General features: G+C 46.1%; 1 protein-coding gene across 5 annotated transcripts; it reads right to left on the minus strand.

Annotated features, from left to right (window-relative positions):
* Positions 1-563: 563 nt before the first annotated feature.
* rpgrip1l (RPGRIP1 like) lies at positions 564-14213 on the minus strand. Of its 5 annotated transcripts, none has more exons than XM_069140022.1 (25): positions 14137-14213; positions 13143-13238; positions 12427-12565; positions 11806-12116; positions 11235-11334; positions 10989-11132; positions 10809-10914; positions 9993-10139; positions 9553-9626; positions 9329-9468; positions 9137-9243; positions 8968-9018; positions 8726-8887; positions 8508-8625; positions 7971-8423; positions 7068-7210; positions 6612-6942; positions 6115-6425; positions 5570-5641; positions 5237-5375; positions 3934-4028; positions 2661-2847; positions 2089-2173; positions 1831-1967; positions 564-1680 (listed from the first exon to the last, which is right to left on the minus strand). In XM_069140022.1, the coding sequence occupies exons 2-25, from the start codon at positions 13228-13230 to the stop codon at positions 1574-1576; spliced, it is 3747 nt and encodes a 1248-aa protein (XP_068996123.1). In that variant the 5' UTR covers positions 13231-13238; positions 14137-14213; the 3' UTR covers positions 564-1573. The 5 variants fall into 5 exon arrangements, with proteins under 5 accessions (XP_068996123.1, XP_068996122.1, XP_068996124.1 ...); XM_069140021.1 differs by having other exon boundaries at positions 2661-2865; XM_069140023.1 differs by lacking the exons at positions 12427-12565; positions 13143-13238; positions 14137-14213 and adding an exon at positions 12326-12407 and having other exon boundaries at positions 2661-2865.
* Positions 14214-18840: the final 4627 nt, after the last annotated feature.

Here is an 18840-nt window from a genome sequence, read left to right on the forward strand (position 1 = left end):
TGCTGGGTTGCTACCGCTCCACCCAGACAGCAGCCAGGACCGGGACAAGGACCTGGAACAGGACCGGGACCAGGACCTGCACTGGGACCGGTTCCGGCACCTTCACCGGGACCAGGACCAGGACTAGGACCAGGACCTGCACTGGGACCTGCACCGGGACCAGAACCTGCACCGGGACCGGGACCTGCACTGGGACCTGGACCAGGACCAGGACCATGAATTCTTTGAAGATGTTCCTGAGATATCGAGTTCACGAGAACGGGACGAACGTACGACGAACCAGAAAAGAAAATACCTCAAAATATGAAACTAAAGATCTAAAGTTATTTGGTAACAGGAAAAGATTCAATAATAAATTTTACTCAAAATATGAACTTATTTTGAATTTTAAGTAAACATTTTGAGATATGAACTCTGAACCTTCAGATGTGAAGTAAAAAAAATTCAAACTGAGTAAAAAAACTGAAGATATGTGTTTTAAAACCATAAAACTTTTATCTAGCTGATGATTTAATCTTTAATCATCAGCTTTATTAAAAACTGATGAAGTCAAACGTGAAATATTTTACAACACGTGAAAGAACTCTTTATTGGAGCACAATACAAAACCTCATTCAGAAAATATCCAATTTAAGGCACGTTTGTGAGCTACAGGAAACGGTACAAACATGACTCGGCACATTTTAAAGAGAAACACTAACAATTCAAAATAAAACTGCTGCCGCTTGTCACCTGTCAGAAACTTGTCACCTGTCAGAAACTCGTCACCTGTCAGAAACTCGTCACCTGTCAGAAACTCGTCACTTGAGTGTCGGTGAATATGAACAGAAACACGTCGAACATCTGCAGCGTTTAAATATTCATCTCTGGAACGTTGCAGCTCGACAACAACAAAATAAATAAATAAGATTGTTTACATTTAGAATCCAGTTTTTACTGAAGCGCCACATAGAGGTCGTTTACCTGCAGACAGAAGATCAGGGGTCACCTACGCCTCGTAGGAAGCTGATTTTCTCATAAAAATGGGATAAAAATTTGGGTGAAACCTTTAAAAATTAGTTTTATACGAGTTCCTTATTTCAGTGTGAAAATAAATCTGAACTTCACTCTGAAACATTTCTAATAAAATGATTTTTTTTTACAGTCGCTGAACAGCTGTTTGTTGTGGTTTTATCAGCTGCTCCTCAAACTGTGTTCATTTATTTTATGAATTGACTTGTTTATTTATCAGTTCAGAGGTGGAACGTGACAGATGGTGGCGCTGTTTCTCCGCTCAGTGCTGTTAAAAACTGCAGAAGAAGAAGAGCCGATGTTTTTAAAAAGCTCCAGTGGGGGCTTAAACGGTGAAAAATAAAAAACATGGTTGAAAGTTTGTGTGATGAAGATCTGGAGTTGTCTTCCTCACAGCTGGACGATGAAGTCACATGATTCACATACGTCTTCGTCACTTCTTCACCTCAGACGACTCAAAAGAACGAAACACAATCCAACAGCTGTCGGAACGACTCAGAACCGAACCGGCCCGGTTTACCTGCTGTTATCTGGACCTGTGGATGAAGACCTCAGCGTTGACTCAGCAAACAGGCGGCCTGTCCTCCATGATGTCCTGCAGAGCCTCCAGTCCCTCCACGGACACAGTCAGACTGCCGACCACCTCACTGCTGTCCTCCACGTCCAACACTGAACACACACACACACACACACACACTTCCTGTCACTCCTCTTCCTCCCGACATCGAGGTGAGAGGATCACTGTGTGAGTGTGTGTGTGTATGGGTGTGTGTGTGTGTGTGAGTATGTGTGAGAGTGTGTGTGTGTGTGTGTGCTGACCATTCAGGTGGGCCTCCGTCAGGTCCTGTTGTTTCTCCAGGATCTCACCGATCCTCAGGTAGGCCACGCCCACGTCCTCACACTCCCTCTCCTGCTCCTCTTCCTCCGGAGGCTCGCTGACCACCGTGAACCGGATTCTGTTTGGGGGGGCAAGACAAAATAAATAATGAATAAATAAACTAACTAAAATAATGAATAAATAAATAAAATATGTTTCCTGTCCAGTTTATCAGGAAGTCCATCAAGGTGTGTGGTCACCTCTCCATCGGAGCGTTCCTCCCCTGCAGGACGTCCCTCAGCAGGCGCCGCCTCGCTGCATTGTTTTCAGCGTCCACAAGGATGACTGGAAGACAACAAACAAACAAACAAACAAATAAACAGGTGTCTGTCAGACAGTGCTCATTAAACACACAGAGGCAAGACAGCTGGACATTAATGATGTTTCTTTCAGTCCTGAATTATGTCAACAACAACAGCTGATCCTATAAACAGGTCGATTTGTCTCGATATTGAACTGATGAATGAAAAGTTGGACTGAAGCCTGATTTCATCAGGGTTCATGTTACTGAGGTAGAGGAGGGTGAATCTTCGCTTTGTTGGGAGTGTAAACTGACAGGATCTGATCTGTAACCTCAGAGACACGCAGTTCAGAAGCTGCCTGAGAATCTGTCTGATTTTAGGTTTCCTTCAGGATCACAGTGGTCAGTGATGTTAGTCTGATTACCCATGATGCACTGCAGCCAGGAGCTGCTCACACAGTTCTGCTACTTTAAAGGGACAGTTCCACTAAGTGTGGACAGATACCGGCTCACACCTGCGCCGGCTCGTACCTTTGCTGTAGTTGTAGTTGAGGCTCCGCCCCCGCGGTGGTTTGGGCAGAGACAGCGGCGTCTCCTCGGTGGGCAGATCCAGGAAGGAGTACTCCACAAACAGACGCACCACGCTGCTGTCGCGGGCCGGCCGGGACTCGGGCCTCAGGCTGAGAGACACCACCTCCACCCGCAGCCGCTCCGAGACCTGAGGAGACGCACACACCTGTTACGTCAGGATGACATCATCGTTACTTCATTCAAGTCGAAGTGGTTTCTTAAGGCACATTTATATTATCACAGAAACAGCTGCTGCACGGTGGAGTTTTAACCTGCAGCGATGAACTGTGTTCACAGACGATGGTTTTCACAAGTGTTCCTGAGCCCATGCAGTGATTTCCACTCCAGAATAGTGTGTTTTTAATGCAGTGCTGCCTGAGGGCCCGAAGATCACCACCATCCAATATTGGTTTCCAGCCTTGTCCCTTGTGTTCAGAGATTTCTCCAGATTCTCTGAATCTTTTAATGATATTATGAACCGTAGACGATGAAATCCACTAATTCTTTGTAGTTTTACGTTGAGGAACATTATTCTTAGATTGTTGAACTATTTTCCAACACAGTCTTTCAGAGTGGTGAACCTCTCCCTATCTTCACTGCTGAGAGACTCTGCCTCTCTGAAATCATCTTTTATACCCAATCATGTTACTGATCTGTTGCCATGGTAACCTCATTAGTTGTCAGATGTTCCACCAGGTGTTTTTAAAAAAAAATTTTTTACACAACTTTTCCATCTTTTGTTGAACTGTCACAACTTTTTAGAGACATGTTGCTGCTCACATTCAAAATGAGCAGATATATTTAATTAAATATGAGTTTATGACATTTACAAATCATCACATTTTGTTTTTATTTACACAGTATTTGTATTTAATTGAGTTCTCTTGATCTACTTTCAGGACTTGGATGTTTGAGGTCGTATTTATGCAGAAAGACAGAAACCTTTGAGGCTCTTCTGTCGGGATGATGAAGATGAAGATGAAGATGATGGTGATGAGGTGATAATGAAAAGTAGCTGTTGGCTGCTTTGACTTGTTGCAGCGTCTGTGGGAGTGTCGGACTCGGAGGTTTGTTGTTTTAATGAGCGGACGGTCAGAAACAACCTGCAGATTGTTGGCTGAATAAAATCGAACAAAAACAAAACAGGAGCCGAGCCGAGTTTTCATCAAGTCTGCAGCAACAACAACCTCCCAAACACTCACTGAAGCTGTAAACAGAAGAGGCGTTCACTGACCTTCCTCCCCGCGGCCGCTCCGTGAACGATGCAGTCATCGCTGTCGGACTGAGTCGATGCGCTCTGATTGTCTGCGGCCGCCGGGACCTCCACATCTGGACAGGAAGCAGCCGAGGAGAGAAAAAACAAAGATGACTGAGAGGTGGCGTATCAAGACGGAAATAAAAAGCACACGCTGAACGTTTGAACACGCCGTCTCCTGCGTCTCATTTCATTAACATTTATGAAGTTCGGCTCTAAAGATTATCGGCAGCCGCATTCAATATTAACGTGGTGTCAGGAAAACAACAACACGAGCAGCGTGAAGACGAGGAGGTGATTAAAACCCATCTGGGTCGATGCCGGTTCGGCCTCCAGACTCACAGCAGCAGTGGACAGCGTTGGTGTGGAAACACAACAACGCACATGAGACAATAAGAACAAATAAGAACAGATAAGAAATTATGAGCTAAAAATGAAGGAATTTAAATGAAAGTTTGGTGTTTTTGTAACTTCAGGGTCAAACGTTGAACTCCCTGAACTTTCACTGACTACAAAACTGGAACTGAAATCTAACGAACAGGAAAACAAGCTGCAGACTTTATTTTAATTCCTTCAATCTACAAACTCACGGGTGTTTTCGGGAAAAAACTTTTCACTGCTTAAAGCTGCTGCAGTTATTATCACCCAATGAGGCCTGAGCATCATTACAAACACACAAAACACCTACAACATGTTTCAGATGGGAACGTCAGTCACCAGCAGGCTTCTTATTGTTGGCGTGGCAACGAGGGGCTTCCTCTTCAACATTTGATTGATTGATAGTAGTTTTACAAACATCAGTCAGCTTTTACATCTATTATTTTTCATCACCCAATCTTTGAATTCATTATTTTGTATCCTCAAGTCTTCAAATTTACATTTTCCAACACGTGAAATAACGGGATTTAAAAAAAAAAAACTACAGGGAAAATATAATTTTTTTTAAAATTTTGATCAATGGCAACTAAAATGTAATCATGCAAACAAAATTCCCTGATTTTCCATGATCAAACTCCCCAAACTTTCCCTGTCTGGAAAGACTTTTAAAATGTCCCTGATATTCCATGAAACTCACTGCATTGTGGGATCTTGACATTTTATAAAATTTACTTACTTGAAATTTGTGACTTTTTACAGGTTAGTTCAAGATTTTCCCAGTAAAAGCTTCTGTTATTTTGTAGTTTTAGTGGTGTTAATGTGCTTCTGTACTAAAAACACCTTCCCTTTGACTGTCGGTTCAGATACGACCACCAGGGGTCAGTACTGATCAGCATGTTCTGACCTTCCACAATGTCCTCGGAGATGTCGGAGTCGTCGGAGCCGGACGGAGGGCTCACCGAGACCAGCTGTCCTTCAGAGACCTGAGACTCCTCTTCATCACCGTCTTCCTCAGCGGCGCTTTGAGCAGCTTTAGAATCAACCTGTTGATACAAAAATGACGACACGTTACCACAGCGACTGTCATATTTTGGGCATCTTTGTGCAACATTTTAATTGATTTTAGGATAATAACAGTATAGAATAACAACCACCTGCTGATTTATTACAGGTACTAGCGTTGTAATTGAGTCGTGAGGTTTGAGAGCAGCCTTCTCTTTAATCAGGCAGCGTTTACCTGGACAACAGCTGCTGACGTCGGTATCTTCTCTGCAGACGTGTTGGGAGCTGCTGAGCTTCGATCCTCAGACTGACAGAAGAAAAGAAACAAACATGAAACCACAGACTGTTTATAAAAGTGTTTGAAGCTTCCAGGTCTGAAAAATGGTTCCGATCCAGAAGTGTCTTCAGCTGCAATACCAGCGAGTGCCACTAGAGGTCGGCTCCAAAAAGCCTCCGGCTCCATAGACTCCCATTCAACTTCTCTCATCAAATCCAAAGTGAATAAAATGTGTCCATCAGTTATCTCGGTGTTGTTAGCTAAAGGGACGTAGTATCGTCAGCTTTCATCAGCAAACCACCTTTTTATCTTTGTATTATATTATTTTATTCACTGTTTGGCGACAGAAATCGGCGGCAGCCATGTTGAGTCTCTCATCCAATCGGAAGCTGTTCCTGTGTGGTGAACGAGCTCAGAGTAAAAACGTGATTGGAGAGTTGGACGTTGCGTCCTGAGTATTTAGATATCTGCTGTGGCTCGTTATCGGTGTGTGATGTCATCACCTGTTCGTCCGCAGCAGTGGCGTCTACAAACGTGACTCTCTTGGCCATCGGTCCATCCTTTATTTGTGTCCTCTGTGGAAGGACAGCAGCTTCAGAGCGTCGGTTGTCTTCCTCCTGCAGAGCGTTTCTCCTCTTGTCCTCAACACGGAGCTCCTCTCGTCTCTGCGTCTCCTCGACCTCCTCTGGGTGAAACTCGCTCTCCTCGGCGGCCATGATGGAGCCGGGTGGAGGGACGTAAGAGGACTTCCACTTCAGTGCCACCTCTATGTGGCCGGCAGAGAGTCCAGAAGGATCTGCCAGCTTGAACACACCTGAGGCAACAAACAGCAGAGAATGCTCTTTCAAAATAAAAGAAGATGAGCTGCAGTCTCAGCCTGCAGATCCTCAGTCTGACACAGCTGCGCACAACCGTTAGAGTGAAGCACCAATCAGATGGTCCATCTACTGACCAGGTGAAGTCAGTTTGATTTGGATGTGCGTAACCAGGTGACCCTCACCTGTGACGTCCTGGTCCTGGACCAGATGCAGCAGGGGCACCTGGGCCTTCCCCATGTATGTGTCCACCTGCTCCTCTTTGTAGTCGAATACGTAGACATGCAGGACCTCGGACCTCAGGTACCGGTCCAGGTCCCCATCCATCAGGACCGAGTAAGACTTGAGGTCGTCGAACTCGGCGTCGCGGCGGTCGTGAGCGGTGGCGGTGGGGTGGTCGGGGAAGTGGAAGAACCTGTAGACGACGTAGGGGCTCGGCTGCTGGGACGTCCGGCACCGAAGGTCCGAGCAGCGCCGGACGGTGACCAAGAGCTCGTTCCAGCTGCTGCTTGCCGCCTGCAGGAAGAGACAGAGAGTTCGCGAGACTGAAAACGAACAAATCTTTAACGATCTGTTAAACAACAAAGATTCTGTAGATTAAATTATTGATCAGATGATCTGCAGGTCGATCAGTGACGTACCTGTGTGTGTTCGCTGAGAGCCGAGCTGATGAAGCCCACCGCCTTCAGCTTCTCGTTGTACAGCCGCAGGGTCTCCGTCATGGGAATCCTCAACCTGATCCAGTAATCCACCGAGCCGAAGGACCGAACCTCCTCACGTGATCCTGAAACAGATTGACATACATTCTTATCTTTTATTCAAACTACACGTTTTTCTGAGGACAACCTGAACAAAAGGTCAAATAAAGCTCATCCTCAGATCAGATTTGTTTCCTCCAACCATCAGTGATGTCATCATCCATCAGTGATGTCATCAACCATCAGTGATGTCATCGTTGGTTTGTGAACGTTATGAATCCTCCAGTTCAGATTCTGTCCGTCACCATCTTTGCTAGTTCGGAGCGGTTTGGAGCAGGAAGTGACCATATTTGGACGAGCTGGGGGAGGAGCCAGCAGTGGATCTGACCGATCTGATTGGAAACCTGACGATACTACGTCCCGCCCACCGATAGCTGTAACCTGACTGCACCACAGGCCTGTCAATCAAACAGACACACCCCCAAAAACAGGTCTTCTTGAATCTTCTTTTCTAATGAATGAGGGATTATTTTCAGATGGACCTCCAGAAAACTAATAAGAAGGAGTGACTTTAGCTAACAACACCGAGATAACTGATGGACACATTTTATTCACTTTGGATTTGATGACAGAAGTTGAATGGGAGTCTATGGAGCCGGAGGCTTTTTGGAGACGGCCTCTAGTGGCACTCGCTGGTATTGCAGCTGAAGACACTTCTGGATCGGAACCATTTTTCAGAAACTGGAAGCTATGAACTCTTTTATTACAGTTTGTGGTATAAACACTGTTTGTCCAGCATGTTAACATCATCTGAGTGTCTCTGTGTCCATCAGCTGCTTCACTCACCGACCAGCGGCAGGCTGCCGTGGATCCTCCCGTCCTGCTCCAGCAGCTGCTGCAGCCTCAGTTGTCCGGCCGCCAGCGTCCTCCAGTCCAGACCCAGCGCCTGGTGCAGCTCCACGGTGACCGAGCCCTTCTGCAGGTAGTCCAGGAAGCGCTCGTCCGCGCTCACCACGTACTGAGAGGTGAAGCCGTACCGAGGCGTGCGGCCCGTCACCACGGGCGTGGAGTGCAGCTCGAACAGGTAGAAGGAGTATGTGCAGAAGGTGGAGGGTTTGCCGTCGCCCAGAGCCTGCAGGGCGGACGGAGACAGGGCGGCGCCGACGATCTGAAGCTCCACCAGGTTTTCTCCACGTTCTAGGTGAAGAGTCTCGTCCAGCTCCTCCGCCTCGTCTTCACCCGGGACGTCGGGTTTGAAGACGTAGGTCTTGGTGCCGTAGGCGATGTCTCTGAGCTGAGCTGAGGAGCAGGAAACAGCTTCAGTTGATAATCAGAGCTCCGAACGCTCATTTCAGACAGAAACACAAACAGTCTAAACTTCACCTTCCAGCTTCCGGATCTTGGCCGCCCTGGCGTCCAGCAGCTGAGCCTGACGTTTCAGCTTCTGCTCGTACTCAGATTTGTCGCCGTCCATCTTCCTGGTCGCAGCCTCCAGCTCCACCTGACACACATTTCACTGGTTTACTGTTTCCAGCGGAGAAAAAACACGAACGAATTCAGAGTCAAACCGAAGAGACGCCGGCGATGTCGACCCGCTCCACCTTGTAGTCTCTGCTGATCCGGCTCTCCATGCTCAGCAGGTTCCGGGTCTTCTCCAGCTCCTGGATGGTCTCGGCGTGAGCGGCTCGCAGCTCTCGGACGCCGCTCTCCTCTTCCTCCTCCTTCAGGAAGCCCAGCTCTCCACTCCTCTGGGATTTACGCCTCTGAGAGAAGGTCCAGGTGAGGAGACTAAATAAATCATCACGATGGATGCGGAGAATACACTTCAAACGGTTCCACTTACTTTGATGAGCAGCAGCGCCTCGGTGAGTTCGGCCACGTCGTAATCGCCCTCCTTTAAAAAACACAGCGAAGACAGCGTCAGTGAGGACGTTTACTGACGTGTGGATTTAGAGAGGATCTGTTTGTTCACGCCTCTCTTCAGGATGTATTCTGAAACTGAAGCGTCTCACTCTGCTGTAGAAGTTCAGCCTCTGCTTCACGTCCTCCAGTCGCTGCTTCTGTTCCAGGAACTCAATCTGAAGCTTCTTGTTTTCTTCTGTCAGCTTCTCATTCATGTCTGAAAAACCGCCACAGGGATGTTGAGCATGTGAATATTATTCCTGATACATTGATTAACTCGGTGCCGGAGGATGTGGACGCACCTCTCTCCGCCTTGACTCTGTCCAGGATCTCGTTTTTGTCCACGAGGTCGGCCTGCAGCGCCGTCTCCAGCTGGCCGATCTGAAGCTTCAGCTGTTGCTCACGAAGCTGCCACTTCTGCTGCTGAGACATGTCAAAGGCTCTGAAAGGACGAGACCACACGGAGACCACGTGAGACGCATATAAACCAACACGAACACGTATGAAGAGACGCCTGAGAGCTCACCTGGTCACCAGCTTCTCGTTGTTGTCCTTCAGCAGGTCGACCTCCTGTTCCAGCTCACCGATTCGCTCCTGCAGCTGTTCAACAGCAACAACACAGACAAAGTGGGGGATGAGTGTGAACAGAGAATGATAACCTGTAACCATGGTAACTGTACAAAACAAAGATGGTGAAGCTTCCTGAATTAGGTGACCTTTGACCACCAACGTCTTATCGGTTTATCGTCCAAGAGAATGTTTGAGCCACGTTTGATGAAATTCCTTCAAGGCGTTCCCAAAATATCGTGTTCATAAGAATGTTAGATGAGAGGGACATGAGGTCAAAGTGACCTTGAACTCTGACCTCTGACCACCAAAATCTAACCAGTTCATCGTTGAGGCCAAGAGCCTCTTTCACGCTGTTCTTACGATGTCGTATTCACCAGAACAAACCCAGAAACTCACCTGCTCCGTCTGGATGTTGGAGATGCTCGAGCTCTGCAGCTGTTTCTGAAGCTCCAGACTCTTCAGCCGCTCGTCTTTCAGCTGAGTCGACAGCTCGTCCACCTTCGTCATCGCCGCATCGTGACTGACCTTCAGCGTCTGCTGACTCTGGAAAACACAGATGACAGGCCTGTGGTGCAGTCAGGTTACAGCTATCGGTGGGCAGGACGTAGTATCGTCAGGTTTCCAATCAGATCGGTCAGATCCACCTCTGGCTCCTCCCCCAGCTCGTCCAAATATGGTCACTTCCTGCTTCCAAACCGCTCCGAACTAACAAAGATGGTGACGGACAGAATCTGAACTGGAGGATTCATAACGTTCACAAACCAACGATGACATCACTGATGGTTCTGATTGGTTGGTGAGAACATATTGATTACGGCTGCAGTGATTAATCACCTGAAGGAGAATTATTTATTCTGTTTTAATGATCAAATACTTTAGACACAAACATGTTCTGCTTTTCTCAGTTTTTTTCCCTATAATCAGAATATTTCTGACTTTTTCAGAGTTAAAAACAATCAGAAGATTAATCGTAATTAAAAGAGCATTAAAAGCGAGTGTCTTACTGAACATGTTCTTTTCCTGTTGGAACCTGCAGGTTAACATCATCAGCTGGTTATTTACACTCAGATTAAATGATATCGATCCTTTGGACCTCGGAGGTTCAGAGAACACACGCCTCGCCTCGGGCTGTAAACATCCTCTGTTCAAAGCTGCTGTATTGATTTGTTGATATTGGACTCGTGGAGTGAGGAAGAGGTCGACGCTGCTCACCTCCTGCAGCTGCATGAATCGCCCCTCCAGCTCGGTGACGGCGTTGGATCTGTCCGCCAGCTGCTTCTGCAGTTTGATCAGCGTCACGTTGCTGTTGACCTGCGACCTGCGAGTCAGACATGTTTGTTTACACGCTTCCATTAAAAGGCCCGGCTCACCAGATCTCGGAGCGGCCGCTACCTGAGTTTGGAGGTGTGCTGCTGTCGGGCCTGCAGGAGTCTCTCCTCGTGGTCGGCCTCCTTCCTCCTCAGCTCCTCCCTCAGCAGCTCCGAAACTCCCTCTAGCTCCTCTACTTGGCTCCGCTGGGACTCGATCACGTTCTCTCTGGGACACGGAGTCAGCTGTTCAACCTCATTACAAACACACCTGAACCTCAACTCCTCCGACAACAGTTCGTTGGTACAGGCGTGTTCCACCGGCACTCACAGGTTGCGTATCTCGGCCCGCGCCTCCTCCAGGAGGCTGTGTCCATACCGGGGCAGCTGGCCGGACGGAGGTCTCCCGGCTCCCTCCAAACTCCTGGAACCTGCGGGGCGTCAAATTAGAGTCGTTCCAACCTTCAACTATCTGCCTTCTGAAGGACTGTGGACACAGAAGAATGTAACTGGAGATAAAGACACACAGCAGGTGGATAAATCAGAACTGAGGTCAGTGAGGAAGAATGATGGATTTAATAAGACTGAACACATTCACACCGACTGTCTCTGAGTCTCACATCAGACCCACAGCAGTGGAAGAGGCTCCCCCCCCCCCCATTGCACAGTTCACTGATCCACCGCAGCGCAGAGCCAGACCCTCTCAGACCCGCTGGAATAATTCAATGAACTGGTGTCTATAAATCAGTTGTTTCCTGAATAAAAACTCAGACGGTCTACCTGACGGTGGTTTCACCAAAGATTCTTCTAGGTTCAGTTATTTTAGTCGACCTTGTCTGTTGTTTCTGACGATCGTAGATTAATAGACTGATGAATTAAAGGTCAACATATCTGTGACTCACTCTTCGGTCTCATCGGAGGAGACGAGGCGTCGTCTCGGAGCTTCTTCAACCCCGAGTTTACCCGAGGCAGGACGTGGCCGTACGGCGTCGCTCTCTGGCTCTGAGAGGTGACGAGCTGCTGCTTGGCCACCAGGAGGCGCTGCTTCAGCCGCTCGTTGTCGGCCTGTAGGCCCCGCACCTTCTCCTGCAGCTCCTCCATCACCTCCTCCATCTCCACATCTCTCAGCCTGGTCAGGGGCAGGGCTCCTCCCACCGCCAGCTGCTCCATGCGACCCCGGTCCTTCACCAGACGCATCAGCTTAGTACCCAGCCTGGAGGAGGAGCAGGAGGAGGAGAAGGAAGAGTAGGAGGAGGAGGAAGAAAAGGAGGAGGAGGAGGTGAAGGAGGAGTAAGAGGAGGAGGAGGAGGGTTTATTTGAGGGCCTCTCAAACTGTTTGGACAGTTTCACACAGATATGGAGATAATCGTGTTCAAACATGTTGTGAAATGACATATTTTAGTTTGAAAAATGTTAAATCACCTGAATGTAGGACCCCAGAATAAATAAATAAATAAATAATAAACAAGGAGAACTCTGAAACTGAGTTTTCTTCGGCTCTGTGCAGCGTGTGAGCGTCTCACTTCTTGATCTTGTCGTCCTGTTTGTGGATGTGCTGTTTGAGGAGCAGCGTCTCCTCGTGCTGACGCAGGAATCGATCCTCCAGCTCCTCCCTGGACACCCGCGAGATGTCCTGTCGTGCACGAGCATGCTGATACGGATCTGTGCGCACGAATCAACACAACGGCACAAGTGTCCATCAGCTGAGGCTGAATAAAAGCAGCGCTGTGTTTTAAATCAAGAATGACATTAATCTGGATTTATATCCAATATTAATATGTATGTCCATCTAACAAACTGACAGAAAACCAGCTTTAAATTTGTCAGAACATAATAAACAAAATATTTCTTGCGGTTATAAATTCAACTATTCACATATCTGAAACAAAATCCACCAACGACTTTTTAGGACATTATATGGTCTTAAATCTTATAAATCAAACATAAAAATTAAAAAATTACTGACAGGAAGTGATAAATGCAGCGATGCATCGTCCTCGCAGTATTAACACTAACTCCAAAATGTGTCCTGTTCATTTATGCCTGATGTACTTTTTTAGTTTTTACTATTATCAGGTATCCTTTCAAGTTTCCATGCAGCAGTAAACACGCCAAAAAGAAAGTTATGAACAGCATCATTCAAACCTGTTAGAAATCAGACACTGAAACAACATCTGGGGTTTTAGATATTAACATGTGCAATCTCATGGACAAACACGGAGCAGATGTGTTTACAGACCCTGAGGAGCTGCTGGGAGTCGGGACAGGTGGACTGTGATGTCTCTGACTGGCACATCTGCTGCCGTGTCATCGAGAACAGTGGACATGATTCAGTCTGGAAATAAAAACCTCCATCAGTCAAATAAGTTTCAACATTTGCATTTTCACTTGACAGGCACTAGGAATGAGGTCAGAGGTCAGGATGTGGTCCTACATCGATATAACCCAATCTACAAAGATTGGACAAAACCTTACACCAAACTCCGTTTACAAAATCCCCTATTAAAGACTAATCCAGGTGATGGGTAGAAAATACACACCGCAGAAGAAGCCTTACTGCTTTTTCATGATAGCGTGTATTTTATAATGAATTCAGCATTCATGTTACACACCACAAGCCATTCATTTTCCACATTATTTATTATTTTATTTTGAAAAATTCATTTGATACCTCCGCCATCACTTAGCGGAATGATATGATGCGAGCCTTTTTTACTTTGAAATTTCACTGAAATGAAAATAGTTTGATGTGTTGAATTAATGCCGATCCAACAAACTGGCTTTTCGTGACTCTTCACTGTCTTGTAAGATGTCTGATACTTGTAAGATGTCTGATATTTGTAAGATGTCTGATATCTTGTGTAAAATCACCTTTTATCCGTCAGCCATGAAAAGCTGCCAGAATTAAAACGGAGTTTGGCGTCACATCTTCAACACTGATTTGCTAAAGTGACGTTATTCGAAACAAACGTAATACATCCCACAGGTTTGAGGTACGAACGACAGTCAGAAACGTGTATGTGGAAAGAAAACAACAACAGCTGGAGTTTGTTGTGATTTCTCTCCTTCAAATTTCAAACTAGCGCTGAGTTAGCAGCGCTACATTCGGCTAACCGGCTAGCTGCGTCTGCTAATTATCGTAATATGACACCATTGTGACGTTTATGGCTCCGTATTTTACAAAAATGTTTCTCAGGGATTTTTTTTCTGCTCACTTTCTAAACATTTCTTACCTTTTACGAGGACTTTATTCAGTTGAGAGTTACGGTTGCTACTGAAAACATAACCGTCCGTCATGTCGTTATGGTACGACAACGCATGCGCAATGCGGAGAGAATTGTGGGAATTGTAGTTTTCTTCGCGCTCACGGTCCAGCGCTACTGTAGGTGATTTGATTGGCTTGTTATTTACTCCTGACATGCTGTACCTTCACAACACCACTGTAAAATTATTTATTACACTTTAATGTACCTGTAAACAAAGTGAATCACTGTTTGTTTGTGTCTGAGTTAGGCTGTTTTCTGTTTGTTTTAAATGCTCCTGTATATTTCCTCTGTAATGCTGCCAGTATAAATCTATCTGCTGCATCAACACAGGACCAATTTGAGGACTTAGTCCGACCTGACTTTCCATGCGGGCCTGTTTATGTGCAGCCCGGTGGAGAGATGGCGTTTGACTGGCAGGCTGTCAGACGTCTGCCTTTCATGAATTTGCAATGGATCTAATTTAGTACCCTGAGATGAGCATGCCGGCTGGACAGAATGAGTTCACTCTACATGTCAGGCTCCTGGCTCTCTGCACGGCGATCACTGGGCCGTGACAGTCTCCCATCACTGCCGCTTCTTCCAGCCATAACCTTTGACCCCCATCCCCTCCCCCCCGTCTCCTCAGGCCGCGGCGGGCCCGGCCGGCAACGGAGCGAGATCTGTCAGCGAGTCAGCCTGTCGTTGAAATCTATGATGCCTGCAGACCTCCTGTTCAACAGGCCGTGCCCACGTCCGTGCAACAACTGTCAAGCACATGATCCGACGAGCATGGAGCCCCCCCATTTGTAATATAGGCAGATTTCCCCTCCAACATTTCCTGTCATGGCTTTTATTCACCGTATTTAGATGAGAGTCATGGGGGAGTCAGTGGGAGAGTTTGAACATCCAAAGAGGGACAGAGCAGCTCACAAAATAACAAAAAGACAAAACCTCTCCTGATCCATCCACAGCTTTACGGCAGAAAGATGCAATCTAGGTTTCTGACCTTTTAAAGTAATATTCTGGAAGTGTTTCATTTAAATGTCTGTTCAGTGTCTCTATGAAAGTTAACACAATGGTGACTGAGTCTGTGGTCAGCTGATCAACGCTCTCACGTGCAGCTGACGAGACATTCCCGTGAAAAATCTAAAACTTTGCACAGTTAGTGACCAGACTGTTTATAAAAGTGTCGGTAGCTTCAAGTCTGAAAAAAGAGTCAGTTCCACCGCTGGCTCTTCCCCCAGCTCGTCCAAATATGGACATTCACAAACCAACGATGACATCACTGATGGTTCTGATTGGTTCTGACCAGCAGGAACCACAGCCAAGGAACAATTATATACGTCACTTTTCATAAAACCTTATTTTTTACAGCAAAAAGCCTTTAAAACAGAAATAAAAACCATTAAAACATGAAAATACAGATATAAAAACACGATAGAAATAAAAGAAAACCTGCCAGTCCGGTCTGGAAGTTTAAACGTTTCTTCTTTAAACGTCAGCTGCTTCCTAATGTTTCACAGGCGACGTGTCCCAGATGTGACACTAGGTGGCAGCTGGTCAACACGTCTGAGGAGCTGAACCTCCTCCTGCTCCTCCAGGTCCTCCTCTTCCTCCTCCCCCTCTTCCTCCCCCTCTTCCTCCTGAGACGGCTGCAGTTACCTTAACGACAGCGGAGAAACGTCCTAGGACGGAAAAACAGAAGATTAGTTGGTCAGAGTCAGATTTAAAACAAACAACAAACAAACAGAGAAAACAATAGCAGACCGACACCTGAATATTAGAAAGTGGATTTATAAAACAGCCTTTCTTTATTTGTTTAAAAAAAAGGTTTGAAAAATAAAATGTAAAAATCCTGAACTCTGGAGGCTCCTCCCCCTCCTAGTTTTATAAACTTTATTAATTTTTGATAATTTTTTCTTGTAAAGATGAATTTTTGGGGTATTGTTTTTCCTTTATTAGACATTGAACAGAGACGTCAGAACTCTAAATGTTCTAGAAGCCTCGAGTTGTGGCGTGTTTGCTGACGTTTCCAGAAAGGTCAGAGGTCATGGAGGTTCATGTTTGGTTGGATGATCAGCTGATGTTAATAGTCTACGTCTGAGGAACATCTTTAAATAATCTTTTCTCTGTGTGTCTTTATTTCCTGTTAGCTTGATCAATTGTTATCCTCTGTGGCTTCTAGACAGCGTCCAAGTTGCCGTTGCCTAGCAACGGTGGTTTTACGACTTCCCGTGTTGTAACCACGAGCTCACGAGTTCCATTTGAAGGTAGCTGAACGTTAGCATGTTAGCGTGGTGGTGTTAGCCGGACGTCAGCGGTCGAACGGTCCGATGAGGAACAATGCGCCTCCGTTGGACTGTCGAGTCACTGCAGAGCGAATCGAACGTCTCGGTTTGTCGTTCGCAGACTGAACATCCTGTCGGCTCGTTAATTATGTTGAAGGTGAACTACGACTTGGGGATCGGTGGTTATGAAAATTTCATCAATCTGGTGAGTTGGGAGGGGGGGGGGCGGGGGGGGGGAGACCAGCTGCTCCTGTCAGAGGCCACTTCTGGTGGATAAGTGGGGGGGTGTTTGTTCTTGGATCTCATGATACAGTCAGCAGAGAGTCTGGGGTTTCTGGGTTTGTTTCAGACATAAAAAAGGAGACAAGTGGAAACGAGACGTCATATCAGACGTCAGGATCTGAAATCGACTCTCAACACGGATGCAGACGTCTGTTTGAGCTCCTGAACATTGGACTGAATCATTTTTACTATGAACACCTTTAATTCTTATTGAATCTTATATTTCACTAATTTTTCTATGCAAACTATAAACTCGAAGTGCTGATTGCAGGTCACACATCAACAGAACATTTTGTGGGCGTTTCAACCGACTTAGAACCGGTTTGGGACCCGAAAAAAAAGGTTTGGAACCAGAATAGTTGTTCCTACAAGGCCCCATGAATCACCAGGACCTGGAGCAAGCATGTGATGATGTCATCAGTGGGCGTGTCTTATTGAAATTGAAGATCAATGAAAGAACGAATAAAAACAGCCCTTTAGTTGTTGTCAAACATATTTTGCCGTAAACATAATGTTGCCCCCCCCCCTCCCCCAGCAGAAGACATGTGACCTTGCGTGTCGGGGGTCGGCCTCCTGCGCCGCCGTGCTGACAGACGTGTAAACAGATGCAGCCGTTGTTTACTGTGACAGGTGATCACAGATGGCACGGCGGCCGAGCCAATTACAGCCGAGAGCTGACGGGCTGTTCCTACGACCGGGGGCCTCGCTGGGCCGAGGGGGCGTGGAGGGGGAGCGAGGTGGCGTGGAGGGGGAGCGAGGCGGTGTTGGGGCTGACAGTCCGTTTAAAACCTTTAATCTCAAAAAGTGAACACTAAAGTGACATTTCTGAAATCTATCTCCTGTAAAAACAGGGAATAATCAGACTACATAAATGGAATAATAAAGTGTTTCAAAGTGTTTCTAAATGTTTCAAAGTGTTTGTGAATGTTTCTAAATGTTTCAAAGTGTTTCTGAATGTTTCAAAGTGTTTCAAAGTGTTTGTGAATGTTTCAAAGTGTTTCTAAATGTTTCAAAGTGTTTCAAAGTGTTTGTGAATGTTTCTAAATGTTTCAAAGTGTTTCTGAATGTTTCAAAGTGTTTCAAAGTGTTTGTGAATGTTTCAAAGTGTTTGTAAATGTTTGTGAATGTTTCAAAGTGTTTCTGAATGTTTCGAAGTGTTTCTGAATGTTTCAAAGTGTTTCTAAATGTTTCAAAGTGTTTCAAAGTGTTTGTGAATGTTTCAAAGTGTTTCTAAATGTTTGTGAATGTTTCAAAGTGTTTCTAAATGTTTCAAAGTGTTTCAAAGTGTTTGTGAGTGTTTCTAAATGTTTCAAAGTGTTTCAAAGTGTTTGTGAATGTTTCAAAGTGTTTCTAAATGTTTCAAAGTGTTTCAAAGTGTTTGTGAATGTTTCAAAGTGTTTCTAAATGTTTCAAAGTGTTTCAAAGTGTTTGTGAATGTTTCAAAGTGTTTCTAAATGTTTCAAAGTGTTTCAAAGTGTTTGTGAGTGTTTCTAAATGTTTCAAAGTGTTTGTGAATGTTTCTGTCGGACTCTCAGCTCTCTGCTCGTTCAGGTCGGTTCACCATGACTCCGTCATTTTGCCATCTGGCCGGCAGGAACACCCGACGCCGTCTCAGAGTGATGCACTCTGTTTTTCTTTAATTACGCTGCCGTGACTCAGCTGACCTGCTGACAACATTTAATCAGCACAGACTGGACTCACGGAGGACTTCGATGAGCCTCGGTCCCCACGGCGCCGGGAACATCAGGGACTTTAAAACCTATTTTCCAGACATGGAGAGTCCAGGAACTCAATAATGTTGTTTATCCTGGTGTGAACCGACCAAATGTTCCCGTGTAAATCCGTTCTGTCCGCTGCAGCCGCTCCTACCGGCGGAGACTTCGGGCTCATTTGAACCAATCAGCACCGGAAGCGTCCGACACTCGGCCCCCGCTGCAGCTGCCCACCAACGTTTGGGGTTATCCTGAGTCCGACGTATTTTTTAGGTCGTTTTAATTAACGCCAGCTCGTCTTTCTGTTTATTACAGGTTTTAGAGTTTCAGATATCGAGTCAGTTTCAGGGAGTTTGACATTTGATTTAAAGTGAGAACCCTGTTATATATATTCATATAAAGTGCTTCAC

This window comes from Embiotoca jacksoni, unplaced genomic scaffold, assembly GCF_022577435.1.
Source record: "Embiotoca jacksoni isolate LCO1_2020_lvr unplaced genomic scaffold, fEmbJac1.0.p SCAF_89, whole genome shotgun sequence".
In the NCBI taxonomy this organism is placed as follows: domain Eukaryota; kingdom Metazoa; phylum Chordata; class Actinopteri; family Embiotocidae; genus Embiotoca; species Embiotoca jacksoni.

What these genes read in the sequence shown, in the direction of transcription:
- rpgrip1l (XM_069140021.1), bottom strand. Translation starts at nt 13,230, where the DNA reads ATGTCCACTGTTCTCGATGACACGGCAGCAGATGTGCCAGTCAGAGAC. An exon ending in AGGCGCTGCTGCTCATCAAA is followed by an intron (nt 8,888 to 8,967) that starts GTAAGTGGAACC and finishes ACCTTCTCTCAG; the next exon opens with AGGCGTAAATCCCAGAGGAG. An exon ending in CAACTACAACTACAGCAAAG is followed by an intron (nt 2,174 to 2,660) that starts GTACGAGCCGGC and finishes GTTGTCTTCCAG; the next exon opens with TCATCCTTGTGGACGCTGAA.